Here is an 18,592-nt window from a genome sequence, read left to right on the forward strand (position 1 = left end):
AACATATCCTTTTCATAGTCAAGATGGTCTCAGAAAGATGAAATAAATACCTCAAAATACATTGGCTAATAAGTGGTTGGGACTGAAGTGAGATGTACTGAAATCTCTCCCTTCTCACTCTTAGGTCTGGAGCACTTTTCATTGTAGCACTGTGGTCTGTTGACATCATCTGTTTTTCTCCTCTTTGCCTTCAGAGTAGTTACAAAACATTTCTGAAATTATTGTCTGCCTCACTCAGTCAGGTAACCAAACCACAGCTAAATTGACTATACTTTGAGAATTTGTAAGTTGTGCCAAGGTTTGCTGTTTTCTTGACATGGTTTGTCTATGCCTAAAACCAAAATATTTATAAGCCTGTGTTTTTTTTTTCTCCATCTCCCATTCTTCATGTGGTCAGAAATATTTAGCTAAACCCCAAATTTTGATTAATTTGAATTCATTTATTTATTCAATGTAGATTTAAATCCCGGCTCCTGTATTTATATATAAGTCCTTTAATCTTCCTGGGCCTCAAAAAAAAAAAAGTATCTGGGCCTCATTTTCCTCATTTAGTAAATAATGGTATTGATAGTACCTACTTCATGAGGCTGTTCCAGTGATTAAATGAGATAATCTAAAGTCCCTGACACATAGTAATAGCCAATAACCATTAATTATGAACTGTATTGCTATGTTCTACACACTCATTAATGTGAGAATACAACAATGAACAAGCCAGATTTGAGCCCATTTCCCTTAGAACTCAGTCTAAGAGGGAGGCAGTTAAACAAACACAACATCTGTCAAGTTCTGTAAGCAAGGGAGAGTATATCAACCTTGTAAATATCCTTGACTCCTCTCGTATCCCACATCCTATCCGTCAGCAATACATATCAGCTCTACCTTAACATCCAGAATTTGATCCCGTCTCTCCATTTTACTGTTGGCACTTGACCTAGGCCTTGGTGAATCTCACCTCTAATAGCTTCCTACCTGGTCTCCTTGCAGCCACCCCAGAGTGATCCTGTTAAAACTTAAGTCAGATCATGTGACTTGTAGGCAGAATAATGCCCCCCTCTCCAAAAGATGTTCATGGCCTAATCCCTGGAACCTATAAATATGCTACCAAAGGACTTCGTAGATGTGAGTAAGGCCCTTGAGATGCAAAGAATATTCTCAATTATTCAGGCGGGCCCAAACTAAATCACACGAAACCTTAAAAGTGGCTGTGGTCAGAGGCAGATGGGACTACTGAAAAATGGCCACAGAAATGTACACTGCTGGCCTTGAAGATGGAGAGGGTCTCTGGAAGCTTGAAAACACAAGGAAACATTCTCCCCTGTAGCCTCCAGAAGGCACACAGCCCTGCCAGCACCTCGGATTTATCCCCGTGAGACCTGTGTCTGACTCCTGACCTCAAGAACTGTGAGACGGTCAATTTGTGTTGTTTTAAGCCACTAAATTTGCGGTTTGTTACAGCAGGAATAGAAAACATACTACTCTTCTGCTCAGAACCTTCCAGTGGCTCAGTCATGCAGGGTAAAAGCCTGTGACCTGCAAGGCCCCAAGCCATCTGGCCCCCTCCCTCTCTGACTCTCTTCTAATCTCACTCTGTTCCAGCCACACTGGCCTCTTACTCTTCTCGAACCCTCCATGCACTCAGGGCACTTGCACTGGTTGTCCTCTCTTTATGGGCTATTCCTCCCCCCGACAGCCACATGGCTCTGTCTTCCTTTGATCTCTGTTGAGAGGCACCTCTTCAGTGAGCCCTTCCCTAGTCACCCAGGATAAAATAGGCACATGCCCCTTGCCCTGTGCACTCCCTATCATCAGCTGACACATTATGTAGTCATCTCTCCTCTCTTCCCCTCTCCCCTTTTTGGAAAACACGAGCTCACGAGGACACGGATTTGGTCACTTTTGCTACCACATCTTGCATGGAGTAAGTGCTGAGTGTTTATCAAATGAATGGATGGACAAGGGGGAGAGCAGGGACAGAGGGAAACGGAGTACTCTAGGGACACAGAGGGGACATCTAAGGTAGTGTAAAGGAATGAGGAAGGCCTAACGGAAGCTGAAATGAAGTAGGTGACTCATTTTAGACATGGAACAGCACGTGAGAGGTCCTATCACTGGTCAGGGGGCCGGAACCAACGGGTAGCATGATGAGGCTTGGAAAGCATTTTAAGCAGCTGGATGAACGGTTACCTGCCAAGGGGGGAGAGGCCCTGTGGCCAAGAGCGCTGACCCTGGACCTGGACTACTGCTTAGGTTCACGTCCTAACCCTGCCTCTGATTAGCTGTGGGTCTTTGTGCTGGTCACTCATCATTGTTGTAAGAGGAGTCTGAGAATAGCCTAACCTTCTAGAGCTATTGTGAGGAAGAAATGAGTGAAACATGTGAAATGTTGAGAACCGGGCCTGGCATGTTGTAAGCATGGCTTGAGTGTTAGCTATTATTATTAGAGGAAACCAGAGGCCGCTGAGGAGTTTTATGCAAATGACTAACATGGTAGAACTTACACTGTAGAAGCTTTGCTGTGGCTATGTATGCTTAAATGGGAGTGATGAACAGGGTTTTCTGAAAAGAGCTTTCTTTACATGAAATGTGAGACCTTCTGGGCAGCACTTGGGTGGTTCAGTGGCTCAGTGTTGAGCGTCCAACTCTTTTGATTTTGGCTCACGTCATGATCCCAGAGTTGTGGGATTGAGCCCCATGTCAGGCTTCACACTGAGCATGGAGCCTGCTTCAGATTATTTCTCCCTCTGCCCCTCTCCCCCACTTATGCGCGTGGACGCTCTCTTTCTCTTTAAAAAAAAAAAAAAGATTTAAAAAACAAATCTTTATGTTTAAAAAAAGAAATATGAGACCTTTTGAATTAAGGGTAGTGATTACTTTTATTTTCAGAAAATTTTACTATATAATTAAAACTGAGTTAAATGGTTCAGTATGAGATAGCACAAGGAGCTTTTGCTTATGTGTGTGGTACTTTTCAAATTACAGGTTGTGACTCTTTAGTGGATCATAGACCAATTTAGTGGGGCAAAAATAGCTTCAACAAACAACATAGCATTTGGAAAGGGTACCACTGTATCATGACATTCCTGCTTTAATTACATATATGTATATATTAACCTCCTATATGTAGATATTGCACTCTCTGGTTACTAGGTAAAATGTACTTCGGACCAGGGGCGCCTGGGTGGCTCAGTCGGTTAAGCCTCCGACTTCGGCTCAGGTCATGATCTCATGGGTTTGAGCCCCGCGTCGGGCTCTGTGCTGACAGCTCAGAGCCTGGAGCCTGCTTCTAATTCTGTGTCTCCTTCTCTCTCTCTGACCCTCCCTTGCTCACGCTGTCTCTATCTCTCTCTCAAAAATAAATAAAACATTTAAAAAAATAAAAAAATAAATAAAATGTACTTTGGACCATGGGTCCTGGCTTCACAAATTTGAGAAACACGGCTTTCGGGGGCCTGCTTTAATCTTGTTCTGTAAGCTACCAGTGACATCCTGGGGGAGTCCTTTCCAGGATCTTCATGGTTCTTACGGCTTTGTAAAATTATGACTCTAGATGTAGGAAATCCTCTCTTTTGGGTGTGTGGCCGAATATCATGCTGTGACCTATAGCGAGTTAAAAGGCAAAACCCAACCACTCCTTGAGGACGGTCCCAAGGAAGCAGTTGGCAAAGCATAAGCCATAGCAGAACAGCTGCGGGAGGCTGAATCCAGATCCCAAAGTACCTTGTGTTTCCAAGTTAGGGAGTGGGAGGAAGCACGGGGAGGTGTGAATTGCCTATCTCCATAGTGCCACCCACCTCTGCTGCCTTCCAGTCACTTCCACAAGCTGCCGGCAGCTCAGTGACAGTGCCCCTGCCCACCTTGGTCCCTTCAGCTGCCAATTACAGAATCAGCTGGGGAGAACAGTGAAGGTTGGTGTGCCCACGAGGAGACTGGCAGCCCCTGCATGCTGACGGTCACCTCTGTGGAATTTTGCCAGAAGTTGCCCGGCGGGTCCGCTGCTCTATGGTGGAAGGGAGGGTTGACCTAGCTAATTATAGGTAAGTAGCACTTTACCCAATGCCAATGGTGCTACACACCCATTTGTCAGTGTCGGCATGGCACTGGCACTAGCCCACCTATTAGTTTAGCTCTAACACTTGGGCTAATTGAGAGGTAAGAAAGCTGGGAGTCACGACTGTGAAGAATTGGGTAGTGGTGGCTGGGATCAGAGGAGCTGGACAATTTCTTCTCCTTGAACGTAGCTATGTTCTGACCAAACATGTAGAAATCACAGTACCCTGAAGAGCATTACACTTTGAGGCACTGAGTCCCCGTGGCTGGAGGTGCGGAGTGTTTAATCCCCTGTACTCCTAGACTCTGCCTCTTCTTTAACAGTTTATTCCTTGTTCTGGCTATTTTTTTACCAAATTGAAACATCAGTTTTCCTCTTGTATTCTCAGATCACACAAATCTGGTGTTTTGAATGTGTAGTTTAGGATCTCTAGCATTTTGGCAAGCATTTGTTTTGGTGCAAAAGGCTATTAGTAATGCCAACATTACAACATTTTAAAAACGAATACTTCAACTGTATTCAAATAAAAGATAAAAATGAAGACTTCCCTCTGGTGAAACTCAACCTCTTTTTAAAAAGACTCTTTTGGGGCCGCTGGGTGGCTCAGTGGACTGAGCGTTGACTCTTGATTTCTGCTCAGGTCATGATCATGATCGTGATCATGAACTCATGAGCTTGAACCCCTCTTTGGGCCCTGCACTGAAAGCGCAGATCCTGCTTGGGATTCTCGCTCTCCTCTCTCTGCCCCTCCCCTACTCGTTGAGCTCTCGTACTCTCTCTCAAAATAAATATTTAAAAAAGAAAAAAAAAAAAGAATTTTTTGAAGTCATAATTATAATGTAGATCTGCACCATGATTTAGGATAGTATGTTCAAAGGAACTTACAAACAGGTAAAATTTGTCCTCTCCCTTTCCAACCCCCCACTTTTTTTTTTTTTAACGACAAGAAGCTCCTTTTTCATTAGGGGAGATTCAAGAATGAGGCATCTATAAACCATGTTTGGCAGATAGTTTGGTATAGGTAGTTTCTTAGCTTCCCCATTAAGGGAACTATTTAGCTCTATTTGTACTCTTGATAAAAACTGAAGAAATGTTTTAAATTTCAACCATGGAAGTCAATACCTTGGTTTATCTTCCAGTACCAATTTTATCAGATGAAGGAAGAAGACATTTATTTCTATTGCCTAATACTTCCCCTAGCATCTCCACCTAGAATCTAGAGGCAGTTAAAGGGAAAAGAAAGGTACTCGGAAGAAAAGCAGTTAAGGGTTCATGCCGAAGGTTGTGAGTCCACTTTGGCAATTGGCAATTAAGGAGAGAGAGGCAGTGAAGTCCAAGACTTGAGTTCCCCCAGCTTCAGCAGCAGCAGGAGGGAGACCTACTCCTCACTGCATACCCCTTTGTACCATGAGCAAGTGTTTAAAGTATTTAAATCATAAACAATAGCAACAAAACTAAAGTCCCCTAATACTTGAATTTAACCTTCATTTTCATGTTTTCTTAAAAATAGTAAAAGCAAATAGTGTTTGTTTATTTTTGAGAGAGAGAGAGAGAGAGAGGGACATGGATTCTGTGTCTCTGCCCCTTCCCTGGCAGAGACACAGAATCCAAAGCAGATAGCTCAGAGCCTGACATGGGGCTTGACCCCGTGAACTGTGAGATCATGACCTGAGTCAAAGTCGGACACTTAACCGACTGAGCCACCCAGGTACCCCAGTAACAAAAACAAATATGGTATGTGTTTTGATGCCCACCAAAAGGAAGTACCAAAATATCCTCATGTGTAAGCACTTTCAAAGCTGCAGATTCAGCATTTGAGAGAGGTTTCAGTGGGAGTGCACATTAATTGGCTAACAGGTAACAGGAATATTGTATAATGTATAAATTCCTCTTGGAACTCAGGAAAATGTCTTTCTTGACATACTGGTTTGAATTCTCTCTTTAGCTAACTAGAACAACATGGCACAGTGTATTTCGTTTTTAGCCTTGTCATAAAACAAAGCCTAGGTTTTTGGCATAACTTTTTACTCTTTCTTATAAGGTGTTCATTTTTCTAACCTTTCGTTTTAATTGCCTTATTTATTTTAAATTCAAGAAATATGCAGGATATAAATAATTAAATGAAAGTAAATAGATAAAATTTGAAATTCTTGGGGTGCCTGGGTGACTCAGTTGGTTAAGCATCCGACTTCGGCTCAGGTCATGATCTCACAGTTTGTGAGTTTGAGCCCCGCATCGGGCTCTGTGCTGACAGCTCAGAGCCAAGGGCCTGCTTTGGATTCTGTGTCTCCCCTTTTCTCTGCCCCTCCCATGCTTATGCTCTGTCTCTCTGTTTCTCAATAATAAGTAAATGTTAAAAAAATTTTTTGAAATTCTTCAGGATCCACTGTTCTTTGAATAATGGGTCTAAAAAATTTTTTGGGGGGGGCTAGTAAGGCGACATAGATGTGTAAACAGACAAAAAGTAATGTGTTATAATGGACTTTTCAGTGCATAGCACTGGGGAAATGAGCTATCAATATATTTTTTTAAAGGTAGCTACCTTGGGGTGCCTGGGTATCTCGCTTGGTTGAGTGTCTGACTTCGGCCCAGGTCATGATCTCTTGGTTGGAGAGTTTGAGCCCTGCATTGGACTCACTGCTCTTGGTGCAGAGCCTGCTTTGGATCCTCTGTCCCCTTCTCTCTCTGCCCCTCTCCTGCTCAAGCTCGCTCTCTCAAAAATAAGTTTAATAAAATAAAGATAGCTATCTTGCACCATTCACAAATATTGAGTCCACATGGGACCAAAGATTTATATGAGAGGAACAACATTTTTGAAGATCATATAAAATAATGTCTTCTACAAGAAGCACAAATCATAAACAGATTCGGCTACATTAAAAATAATTACTTCTATTTATTCAAAGTCACCATATAAAAAGAAGAGCATCCATACCTGAGAGAAGAGAGTTGCAACACATATACTTGACAAAAGATTGATACAAAGATGTTCTGCAAGTAGAGAAAAAATAACCAATAAAAGCTAGGCAAAGGACGTGAATAAACATTTTATAGAAGTGGTAACATGACCAATAAGCATGTAAAAAGATGTTCAACCTCATTAATCATCAGGGAAATGTATATATGTAAATTGTAAACTCAGTGAGATGATTTTTATACCATCAGACTGGCAAGAATGAAAACATTTGACAGCACCAAGGATTGGTGATATGGAGTAATGGGAGCTCATGCTGGGTGGAGGTAATACAAAGTGGCTTAACACTTGGCAAGGAAGCTGCCTCCTTCGTACAAAGTTGAAGATATGTATACTCTGTGGCTCAGCAATTCCACTCCTAGGCGTATGCCCTGGAGATACTCTCGCAAATGTGTACATATGTGTACGTGTATCCCTGTATCCTTTCCTCTTATTATAAGGGCACCACTCATATTGGATTAGGGCCCCCAACTTGTGGACAAGAAGGCTCACTGCAGCATTGTTTCTGAAAGCAGAACTATACACAACTTAAATGTTCATAGGAGAATGGTAAACAGTATTTTCATACAGCAGTGAAACTGAGTGACCTAGAATGATCTAAAACTACAGACATCAATATGGGTTAATTTCGTAAACATGATTCTGAGCTAAAATAAGAAAGTTACAGGAGAATATATATATATATAATTAAAACCTATATAAAAGTGGGGTGCCTGAATGACTCGGTTGAGTGTCCGACTTTGGCTCAGGTTGTGATCTTGCAGTTGATGTGTTTGAGTCCCGCATTGGGCTCTGTGCTGACAGCTCAGAGCCTACTTTGGATTCTGTATCTCCCTCTCTCTCTGCCCCTCCCCTGCTCATGCTCTGTCTCAAGAATAAGTAAACATTAGAAAAACTTTTTAAAAATTATACAGAAGTAAACAATATGTTATTTAGGGATACAAATCAAAACAGAACAAAAAGTAAAGGAGTAACAGATACAAAAATCAAGAAGTTTTGGTCTGGGCTCCTTTAATCTAAATCCACCTTTTCACCTCAAACCCTTGGCTTGTTAGATGTAAGAAATGTTATGTTCTAAATGTTGACAACATAGATTTCAATTTCAACTCAATCTATATTTAGTGAGCCCCTACTACATTGCTAGTCTCTGTGCCAGATCCCAGAGTTACAAAATGAACAGCAGCGAGCATTTATGGAGATTCAATTATGAAGGCTGTGCATCAGAATCATCAGCAGGACGTGTGCCCAGCACCCCCTCTGGAAAATATGGTTTAGTATGGAAGGCCTATGAATCGATATTAAAACAAACACAGAGAAACTCTCTAGGGGATTCTGTTCTACAGCCAGGAGGGCACTGCTGCATCAGGCATCATTAGGCACCATGATGTGTATCTTCTAGAATCCTTGAATCACCCTAACATACACATATCATTCTCTGAGCTCAGATTCTGTTAGACAAATACATGCGCACGGGTAATCATGGGGATTTGAATAAGGAAAAGACCACTTTGGGAGACAAATACATCCATTTATTCAACCTTTAGTAGATACTTCAGTGCCAGCCACTGGGCTAGGTTCTAGAGCTACAAAGATGAAGACAATGCCACTATGCAGAAGCTCCAGGTCTGAAGAGAATATGGGTATAAAAATCTGAAGTTATAATGCTAAACTCTATTCTAATAGTTATATTCAGCAGATGACAAAATAGCCAGAGCACAAAGAAGAGGTCATGTCATTGTGAGGAGGGAGGACCTGAGGAGATTCCAGTTAAGCCAACTTTTAAATAGTAGACGCTCACCAGGCACACAAAGGGAGGAGGCCCTTTCAGGCAAAGGAAACCTCGTGTACCAAGGTGGGGCTGAGAAAGCACACTGAAGCGGCCGAGAGAATTCCTCTGTGGATGGATGAACCCTGCTGGAGTAGACAGACAGGCGGCAAAGAAGATACGGAAGTTTGGTAGGTGCTGGCTATTGAAGGAACCTTATGTATAAAATTAAGAAATTTGGAATTTATCCTACAGATCTGTGGCTTTCAAATTATATATTTCTCAGTAGAGCTGTAAGCACCCCCTGGAGTCTACCGGTGAGTCATCTGTGGTGGGGAGTGAAGCCAGGCAGGCAGGGCTCTGCGTCTCCCATCCATTTCAACCACACCAACTCCACTATTATCCATTAAAATGGTGAGCATGGGTGAAAGACTTTTTTTTTTTAAATTAATTTTTGTTTTTTTAATTTAGAAAGACTTTTTCTTTTAAACAAAGGGTTCCATGATTAAGGAAAGTTTAGAAAACCAAAGCTTTAGGCAATGACAAACTGGTAAAAGAGTTATAAGCAGGAGAGCGCTGTGCATTTCCAAGGTGAAAAGAGTTGTGAACAGTGTCAAGTGCTAAAGTGATGTCAGGAAAAATAAGTACTGAAAAGTGTCCTTTGGTTTGTCAGTTGGAAAGTGACTTATTGAAAAGTTCATGGGGGTGGGAAGGGAGTGGAAAAGAGAATGCAGTGCATAGCAGAATGAATAGGAGAAAATGGGGAGACTGTGTGCTTAAGAGCATTAGATAGAAGGCAATGGAGGGGCGCCTGGGTGGCTCAGTTGGTTAAGCGTCTGACTCTTGATTTCATCTCAGGTCATGATCTCATAGTTCGTGGGTTTGAGCTCTGCATCAGGGAGACGTGTGGAACCTGCTTGGGATTCTTTCTCTCCCTCTCTTTCTGCCTTTCCCCCATACTTGTTCTCTCTCGTTCTCTCTCTCTCTCAGGATAAATAAATATTAAAAAAAAAAAAAGCAATGGAGGGAAATTTGGCCATAGCTAAAGGGGAATTGTCTAATTCACGGCTCCCTTTTTTTGTTAACTGATCCCCTACCACATGGTCATAGGAGTGGGCTTCTGGAAGCCACGTTTGTACACACTGCCCTCTTGCTGTAGTTGATTGGCCCTTGATGGGATTACATCATCCAAGCTAGGCCAATATTTTCCCAAGAAATTTATAATTTGGGGGTTGCCTGGGTGGCTCAGTTGTTTAGGCTTCTGACTTCGGCTCAGGTCATGATCTCGCAGTTCATGAGCTGGAGCCCCCCCATCAGGCTTTCTGCTGTCAGTGCAGAATCTGCTTTGGATCCTCTCTCCCTCTCTCTCTCTCTTTCAAAAAATAAACATTAAGGGGCACCTGGGTAGGTCGGTCAGTTAAGCGTCCAATTTCGGCTCAGGTCATGATCTTGCGGTTTGTGGGTTCGAGCCCCGCGTCGGGCTCTGTGCTGACTGCCAGCTCAGAGCCTGGAGCCTGTTTCAGATTCTGTGTCTCCCTCTCTCTCTGACCCTCCCCTGCTCATGCTCTCTCTCTCTCTCTCTCTAAGAAATAAATAAAACATTAAAAAAAGATTCAAAAATAAACATTAAAAAAATTTCTAATTTGGGCCATGAGAGAAAAGCCTTTCTCTCCAGTTGGCTGATCTTGAGACCTAGGCCTGGAGCATCAGATGAATGAATTATAGATGTGCAGAAGAGCAAGACATGTGTGGAAAGGATGGAAGAGAGAGAGCATCCAGGCTTTACAGGTCCTGGCTCCAAATCCTTCTCAAGGTCCATGGAGAGCCTATCATCTGGGCTTGGAGTGAAACCATCCTATCTTATCATGAACTCTTTATTTTTGCCCTACTCAAACAATTCTCTTTCTCTCTCTCTCTCACACACACACACACAGACACACACACACACCCTTCCTGATACAGATGATGTATACTTTTATTTTTTCTTCAAAGAGAAAAGAAAGGTCATTTGAGAAAGAGTTTGAGGATGCAGAGAGAGGATAATGGATAGAGCCATTGTCAGAGAAGAATGGAAGGGACGAGGTCAGGAGCACAGGAAGAGGTGCGCTTTCCTTTGAGGTAGGTGGGTAAGAAGTAAAGAAGATGGGAATGTGGGGGGGGGGGTATGTGGGTCAGAGCTAGGAGTGTTCCCACCTAAAGATTCCTACTCTCTGTGGGAAGAGTCAAAATTATCTACAGTTTATGAGTGGAGTGGGCCACAGCTTAGGTGGCAAGGTTAGGAATGGCTATTGTACCAGTGGGCCAGGGATCTGGCCACAGGTAAAGAATACAAAACCAGCTGAAAAGCAGGTAATGTTCAGGTCTTGCATCACTGAATGCAGTAGTTTCAGCGCTAAAAGCATTCACCTCTTGCCTGCTCAGCCCCTTTTATTTAAAAAAAAAATTTAAATTTATTTCTTTAAATTCAAGTTAGTTAACATATAGTGTAGTATCAGTTTCAGGAGCAGAACCCAGTGATCCTGCTCAGCCTGCTTTAAAACACAAATCGGATCACATCACACTCCCTGACTTAAGATTTTTCCAATGGCTCCTATATACAAATAATGTATATATGCATATATATTCATTTATTTTTGAGAGAGTGAGCACGAGTGGGGGAGGGCAGAGAGGGAGACAGAGATCTGAAGCAGGCTCCTTGCTGACAACACAGAGCCCGACATGGGGCTCGAACTCATGAATGTGAGATCATGACCTGAGCCGAAGTCGCTGGCTTAACTGACTGAGCCACCCAGATGCCCTTATGTATATATATAAAGTTTATTCATTTTGAGAGAGAGAGAGAGCATATGCATGACCATGCGTGTGAGAGCAGGGGTGGGGCGGAGGGAGAGGGAGAATCCCAAGCAGGCTTCTAGCGTCAGCACAGAGCCCTGTGGCACAGGGCTTGATCCCACAAATAGTGAGATCATAACCTGAGTGGAAATCCAGAGTCAGACACTTATTTGACTGAGCCACCCAGGGGGCCTTTAAAGTTTTTACTAAGTTATTATCATATTATCATTGTTGTTGTTTTGCTTTAAGATAGAAATGGCCTCCAGTACTGCTCAGGAACTAGGAGGGGAAACACGAAGGAAATGTCTGGATCGATCCAGTGCTGGGAGTGTGACACTGTCAGGGAGGACCTGGGAAGAGGTCTGGGGCCACTGTAATTGGAGTTGTTCAAATGGTAGCAGGAAGGCAATACAGCTGATGCCAACAGCCTAGGAGATAAAAAGCATCCTGGGGTGGGGTTGGGGGTATGAAGTGAATGTATGGGAGTGAGACAGCAGAAGACATTGGAGGTCAAGCTTGTGTATGGAATGTACTGGGTGAGACAAGGTTTAGGGTGGGAACATTTAAGGCCTGTCTTAAGTGACATATTTTGAGACAAAGAGAAAATTTTCTTCTGTGAATAGCACCACCTCTCACCAGTCACTCTAACTTGAAACTGGAATCACCCTAAGTGTTTAGTCTTTTTTTTCCTTCCTCACTTTTAGTTGACCATTAGATCCTTTTGATTTTGTTTCCTAAACATCTTTTGAATTTTTTTTTTTTTCTGAGAGAGAGAGACAGCGTGAGCAGGGGAGGGTCAGAGAGAGAGGGAGACACAGAATCTGAAACAGGCTGACGTGGGGCTTGAACCTACGAACTGTGAGACCATGACCTGAGCTGAAGCTGGATGCCCAACCCACTGAGCCACCCAGGCGCCCCAAATATCGTTTGATTGTAAAGGCCTTATTTGAAAATCTCAGAATTGTCAACAGTGTTTGGTCTCAGTCCTGACAGTTCTACCTCCTTGGCGCACTTTCCTTTGAAATTCAAATGAGTTCTTCTCACTCCAGGCTTAAATTCTTGCAAAGGCTTCCAATTGCCTTAAGATCACCATTCCTTGGGGTGGCACATGAAATCCTTTGTCTTGGTCACTGTTTACCTCTGCTTTCCTCATACAATTCCCTGTGACTAAAAGGTCCTTGGAAAACCTTACTCACCTTCTCTTGGATCTTACTTTTTCAAGATTCCTTATGTCTGCAAGGTAAGAGAACCCTTATTTCCTTCTCTGGGAGAAATGAATGTCAGAATAGGAGTAGCTTTCTGAGCTCCAGAGGGGAAATACTGTTTATTTCACTTCAGAGCCTGTCAGGGTGTCTGGCCAGCATACCTGCTTAATGGATATTATTTTTAAAGTTTGTTTGTTTGTTTGTTTAGAACTGGTGGGGGAGGGACAGAAGGAGAGAGGGACAGAAGATCTGAAGCTGGTTCTGTGTTGACAGCAGAGAGCCCAATGTGGGGCTTGAACTCACAAACCGTGAGATCGTGACCTGAACCGAAGTTGGATGCTTAACCAGCTGAGCCACCCAGGCGCCCCTATGGATATTATTAAATGAAGAAAGAATGAATGAATGTTGAAATCACCCTAGCTGGTGGCAGGAGTTGGGTGCCAGACTGTGAGTCAGAGGCCAAATGTGAGAGTTTACTACTGTGCTATATGGGACCAAATCACTGATCCCTTCTTTTAGGGAAACTGCCTTGTCTACTAGGCAGCTGTCATGCAGCTCCCAGTGACCCCCATTCCTGTGTAAATGATTAAATTGGGTAATGCTACCCTCCTATCTGCCAGCTGGGGACCTGTGTGATTTGTCATGAAAAGATGAGCTGGGTTAATCTGATTTTCTCCTGAGATGTGGGAATTAGGAAACAGATTAAAGCAATAAGCTCCAGGAGTTTAGGTTGAAAGGATACATTAAGTATTGTCATAAAAGGGGTGCCTGGGTGGCTTAGTCAGTTAAGCGTCCGACTTTCGCTTAGGTCATGATCTCACGGTTTGTGGGTTCGAGCCCCGCGTCGGGCTCTGTGCTGACTGCCAGCTCAGAGCCTGGAGCCTGTTTCAGTCTGTGACTCCCTCTCTCTCTGACCCTCCCCTGCTCACGCTGTCTCTTAAAAAAAAAAAAAGAATTGTCACAAAAGATATAGGAGTTGCAGTGTGACCCTGAAACTTATTTTCGTGACCTGTGCAATGTCTTCTAATATTTTGAAAGTGTTGCCAACGTTTGAAAATTGGGAAGGTTTCACATTAAAACCTGGCTATTTGGCTTCTCTTATAAAATCTGAAGGCCCAATATGGCAAAAGCAGGCTGGAGCTGAGCAGTACACAAGATACTTTCTTCCCTCTTGACCATGGGTGCCATGGCTGCTTACACCTGGCCAGCTTCACTTACATCACGTGCTTGCCCCTGGAACCATCTGACAACCAACTTGTTGAAGGAATGTGTAGCAATGGGGGATTATGCACAAGCCAAGCCCATAGGGAACAGAACCCACTCAGAGAAGAGAGAAGTACTTGGTGGGAGTTGGGCAACAGGTGACAGAGAGGGGATACAGCCACCAAGAGAGGGAAACCAGTTCCCAGAGATGTTTGGGTTCATGGGCTTCCCAGTTTCAGTACCTGCCCATAGTTACTCTCATAACTCCCTGTTCGTGAGATAATCTGCAATGCAATTAGCCAGGTGAAGGCAGGGAGTTACTGGGAAATTGGTAGAGAACAGCAATGAGGACAGTAAGACAGTGGTGTAGCTGGATGACATTACCCCCAAACAAGATATTCTTGTATGAAGGTGGAATGTAAATTCTTAGTTTCAAGAGTTAGATCCTTGTTGACTAAGTATCCTGCCCTGGGAGGATCAGGGAAGGTGTAGTGAACAACTTCTGCTCAAGACGATGTTACAGTTAAAAGTCTCCTCAGAGGAAATCAAAAGCATTCTGGGAAGGGCTGAGGATACAGGGTTCCCGAGACTTTGAAGGAAGGAACTGGGAAGCCCGGGGAGAAGAAGTTTCTGAGAGACTTAAGGTTTGACATTTATATTTATTAACTAACTTTCACTGTGTGTTGAAAAGAGAGGACTGTATTTCAGCAAACTGAGAAGCTTCCTGAAAGAGGTGGCATTTAAGCTGCATCTTTTTATTGTTATTAATGTTTGTTTATTTTTGAGAGAGAGGGATTGCATGCACAAGCAGGGGAGAGGGGGAGAGAGAGAGAGGGAGAGAGAGGGAGAAAGAGGGAGAGAGAGGGAGAGGGAGAGAGAGAGAATATCTGAAGCAGCCTTCAGGCTCCCAGCTGTCAGCACAGAGCCCTATGCGAGGACGGAGATCCAAACCAGGAATCGTGAGATCATGACCTGAGCTGAAGTCTGATGCCCAACCTACTGAGCTACCCAGGTGCCCCACTCCCTCCACCCCTTTTTAAAAATTTCAGTAGGCTTCATGCCTAGCGTGGAGCCTAACTTGGAGCTTGAAGTCACAACTCTGAGCTCAAGACCTGAACTGAGATCAAGAGTTGGACGCCTAACCAACTGAGCCACCCAGGTGCCCCTGCATCTTTAAAATGAAGTGGATGAAGGGGCACCTGGGTGGCTCAGTCAGTTAAGCATCTGCCTCTTGATTTTGGCTCAGGTCATGGTCTCATAGTTCATGAGTTCAAGCCCAGCAACAGGCTCTGATAGTGCAGAGCCTGTTTGGGATTCTCTCTTTCCCTTTCTCTCTGCCCTTTCCCTGCTCTTGCTCTCTCAAAACAAATGAACTTAAAAAGTTATTTAAAAAATGAAATGGATGAAAAGGAAATGTTTCACATATAGAGCTGCACCTGTAAAAGTCAAATTCTAAAGGGAGAGCGGGCAGTTTGTAGTTAGCCTTGTGACACGGGGCCTGTGTTTAGCTTGAGTCACCCAACAAGTTATTTTCATACTTTGGGGCCTTGGTTTTCATTATTATAAGTTAAGAATCATAATATTATATTTCTTCTAAGACTTACTGTCCCCACCCTAACCCACTTTTAATATTTCTTAATTTAGGACACATCCCGCAACTGACAACCCCAGGCAACTGGCTTGCTTTGCCCCAGGTCAGAAAACGATTTTTTGGCAGTGTACTCACTAACTGGGTGTACATACATTTAGCTGTCTACAGACGGAAAATGCTCATTTTTTGATAATTAGCTTAGTTATTTTCATTGATAGTGCCATGCAGCTAAATTTGAATTTGAATTCCAAAGCGTCACTTAGGCCTCTTCCAAAAAGTTACACTGTGTGGAAGTATTGAAACCATAAGTTATCATATATACAGATTAGCTGCCATGCATCAGGAATACAATTAAATGTTGAAATGGCCACCTCTCTAAATTTGACATAGAAGTTACAAATCTAGAAGAGGTTGGTTGGACCATCTGAAGTGTGTGAGGACACTGAATGTGTAACTGTCATTGGTTTCCAGTTATCAAAAACAGCTGTGGAGAGTTCAGGGCTATGCAATTCAATTTAAAAAAGAAACCGAGTTACCATATGATTTCACCCATGTGGAATTTAAGAAAAAAACAAATAAGCAAAGGGGGAAAAAAGGAGCGACAAATCAAGAAAGAGACTCTTCATTATACAGAACTGATTATTGGTTGGGGGGATGGGTGAAATAGATGGTATTAAAGAGTGCACTTGTCCTGATGAGCACAGGGTGATATATAGAAGTTCTGAATTACTATATTGTACACCTGAAACTAATATAACACTGTATGTTAACTAACTAGAATTAAAATAAAAACATTAAAAAATACAGTAGAAAAGAAACCACGTTTATAACCAAAGAAGAAACATATATAATGCTTGTAGATTCTTTCTAAAGGTGCTAAGGAGATCAAGATACGACCATTGGTTATGTAAAACATCATGTCATCATGCTACACTTAGCCAGATGGTCAAAATGGTTATATAAGACTTTAAGGCAGTGCAAGTAAGAAGGCTTACATTTATTTATTTATTTTAAAATATGTATCTTTTTTTTTAAATGTTTTATTTGTTTCTGAGAGAGACAGACAGACAACGTGAGCAGGGGAGGGTCAGAGAGAGAGGGAGAGACAGAATTTGAAACAGGCTCAGAGCCTCACACAGGGCTTGAACCCATAAGCCGTGAGATCATGACCTGAGCTGAAGTCAGACGCTTAACCGACTGAGCCACCCAGGCTCCCTGAAGGATTACATTTAAACTTTGATTACGGCACTGAAGAAGAAAGTGGTACAATTATGATAAGAGCCAACATTTAGTGAATGGCTACTATGTGCCACTGTATTTTGTCTTTAGAGTTCTTATTTCAGCTTCAGGGCAACTCTATCAGATCAGTGGTGTTTGTTACCTTCCTTTTGCAGTTAGAAGATCGGAAGGAAATCCAGGAAGTTTGCCTCCAGACTCTCACTCATTGCCACTATGCTGTCACAACATATGTGTTGCATTAACATTTTTTTTAACAATGTCTATTCATTTTTTTTTGAGGGGGGGGATGGGGTAGAGAGAGAAGGAGACAATCTCCAGCAGGCTCTGTGCTGACAGCGCAGAGGTGGAGCTTGAACCCAGGAGCCCTGAAATCATGACCTGGGCCGACGGTTGGACACTGAACCCACTGAGCCACCCAGGTGCCCCTTTTTGTTGCATTTTCATGGACACACTTATGCTTTTAGATTGGGTTACATTTAAATATAATGTATCCTTTTTTATTTTTTTTGCAATCAATGGCATTTTAAAATCAGAAATACCTGCCTTGTTGGATCAGGTGATGCCTATCTTGCACGGCTCCAAATCAAGCGTGGATCGGTGGGCAGGTGTTGCAAGTTGGAGGCAGTGAGCCTGATTTTCAGAACCCTATCATCTTTGAACCGGTGAAAGCTCCTGAGAGAAAAATGTCAGTAAGGAGAAATGTGTTCTGCGGGTTTGAAAGCCTTCCTCCCTACGAAACGACCTATTCTCCTACCTGTCGGAATCCTTCTAAACCTTTCGATGCTCACCCTAAATGCCAACTCCTTCAGGAAGTAGTTACTTGAGAAGATGTACGTGGGTGGTATTTCCAAGTCTTTAAGAGATGAAGTTAGTAAGTAAAAGACGGATTTTGTCATTAAAGCTACCCTCGCTCCTCTCCTGACCTCAGTTCGGTTTCTCTAAATGGGAAGAAAGTGGCTGGCTTAGCCTAGCTCTTCCTTCGGTAATTTTCTACTCCCAACCTCTTCAGATTTCTGCCAAAGCTGCCTTAAAAAGCAAGTCTCCTTCCTCAGACCTGCAGGCGGCGGCTCCTCCGCGTTGGCAGCCCGGTCGGGCGGGGCTGAGAAGCCGGAGAAGAGGCGGAGGCTCCGAGGGAAGCGGGGCGCGCAGCCACGTGACTTCCTTCCCAAGGAGCCTCAGCCGCCGGCCTCCCAGCAACCGGTGCGTCCCGCCTAACGACTGCTGCACCTCCCGGTTGGCCCTCGGGGACGCTTGCGGCGAGGAGGCACCCACGGTCGCGCTGCTCATTGGCTGGAGCTGCCGTCGCTCAGGCGCGTTGCCGGAGCGCCCGCAGGCGGTGCTGCCGGAAGCCCCTCCCATTGGCCGCCGGCTTCGTGGCTGGCTGGCGAAGGCTGTCACTCCCGGGCGGTTTCCCTGTGGCCGCCGCTCCGCTGGGGGCGGGAGGAAGAGGGGCCGGACTGGGGCCTGACGAGCCGCCGCTGCCGCCGCCGTCTTCGCGGCTGCTATGACCAGCGGGCGAGGCGCCGTCCGCAGCTCCGCGCAGCGCTAGTCGCGGCCGTGCACCCGCCGTCGCTGTCCGTCCCCAGCGCAGCCGCTCCCGCGGCTCCCCCGGCCCTTCGAGCGCCGCCTGCGAGGCGAGGCGGAGGCAGGATGAAGATGACGGTGGATTTCGAAGAGTGTCTGAAGGACTCGCCCCGCTTCAGGTAACCGGCGAGGCCCCTCGGCGTCCGGC

At 44.1% G+C, this 18,592-nt stretch overlaps 1 protein-coding gene and 1 long non-coding RNA gene across 4 annotated transcripts in view; one reads left to right on the plus strand and one right to left on the minus strand.

Annotated features, from left to right (window-relative positions):
• Positions 1 to 6,985: 6,985 nt before the first annotated feature.
• Positions 6,986 to 17,986, minus strand: LOC144223574 (uncharacterized). Its single transcript, XR_013332743.1, has 3 exons — positions 17,615 to 17,986; positions 17,404 to 17,532; positions 6,986 to 7,042 (listed from the first exon to the last, which is right to left on the minus strand). It is a non-coding gene; the product is annotated as an uncharacterized LOC144223574 (long non-coding RNA).
• A 224-nt stretch (positions 17,987 to 18,210) lies between these two features.
• ACAP2 (ArfGAP with coiled-coil, ankyrin repeat and PH domains 2) overlaps positions 18,211 to 18,592 on the plus strand; it is a 147,749-nt gene continuing 147,367 nt past the window's right edge. For 2 of the 3 annotated variants that reach the window (XM_077754350.1, XM_077754351.1), the window contains exon 1: positions 18,212 to 18,563. In XM_077754350.1, coding sequence (XP_077610476.1) covers positions 18,511 to 18,563 — 53 coding nt within the window. In that variant the 5' untranslated portion in view covers positions 18,212 to 18,510. Of the gene's footprint in view, positions 18,564 to 18,592 lie in introns of all 3 variants that reach the window. The other variant, XM_077754352.1, reaches the window with a different exon arrangement.

This window comes from Crocuta crocuta, unplaced genomic scaffold (assembly GCF_008692635.1).
Source record: "Crocuta crocuta isolate KB4526 unplaced genomic scaffold, BGI_CrCroc_1.0 scaffold70, whole genome shotgun sequence".
Taxonomy (NCBI): Eukaryota; Metazoa; Chordata; class Mammalia; order Carnivora; family Hyaenidae; genus Crocuta; species Crocuta crocuta.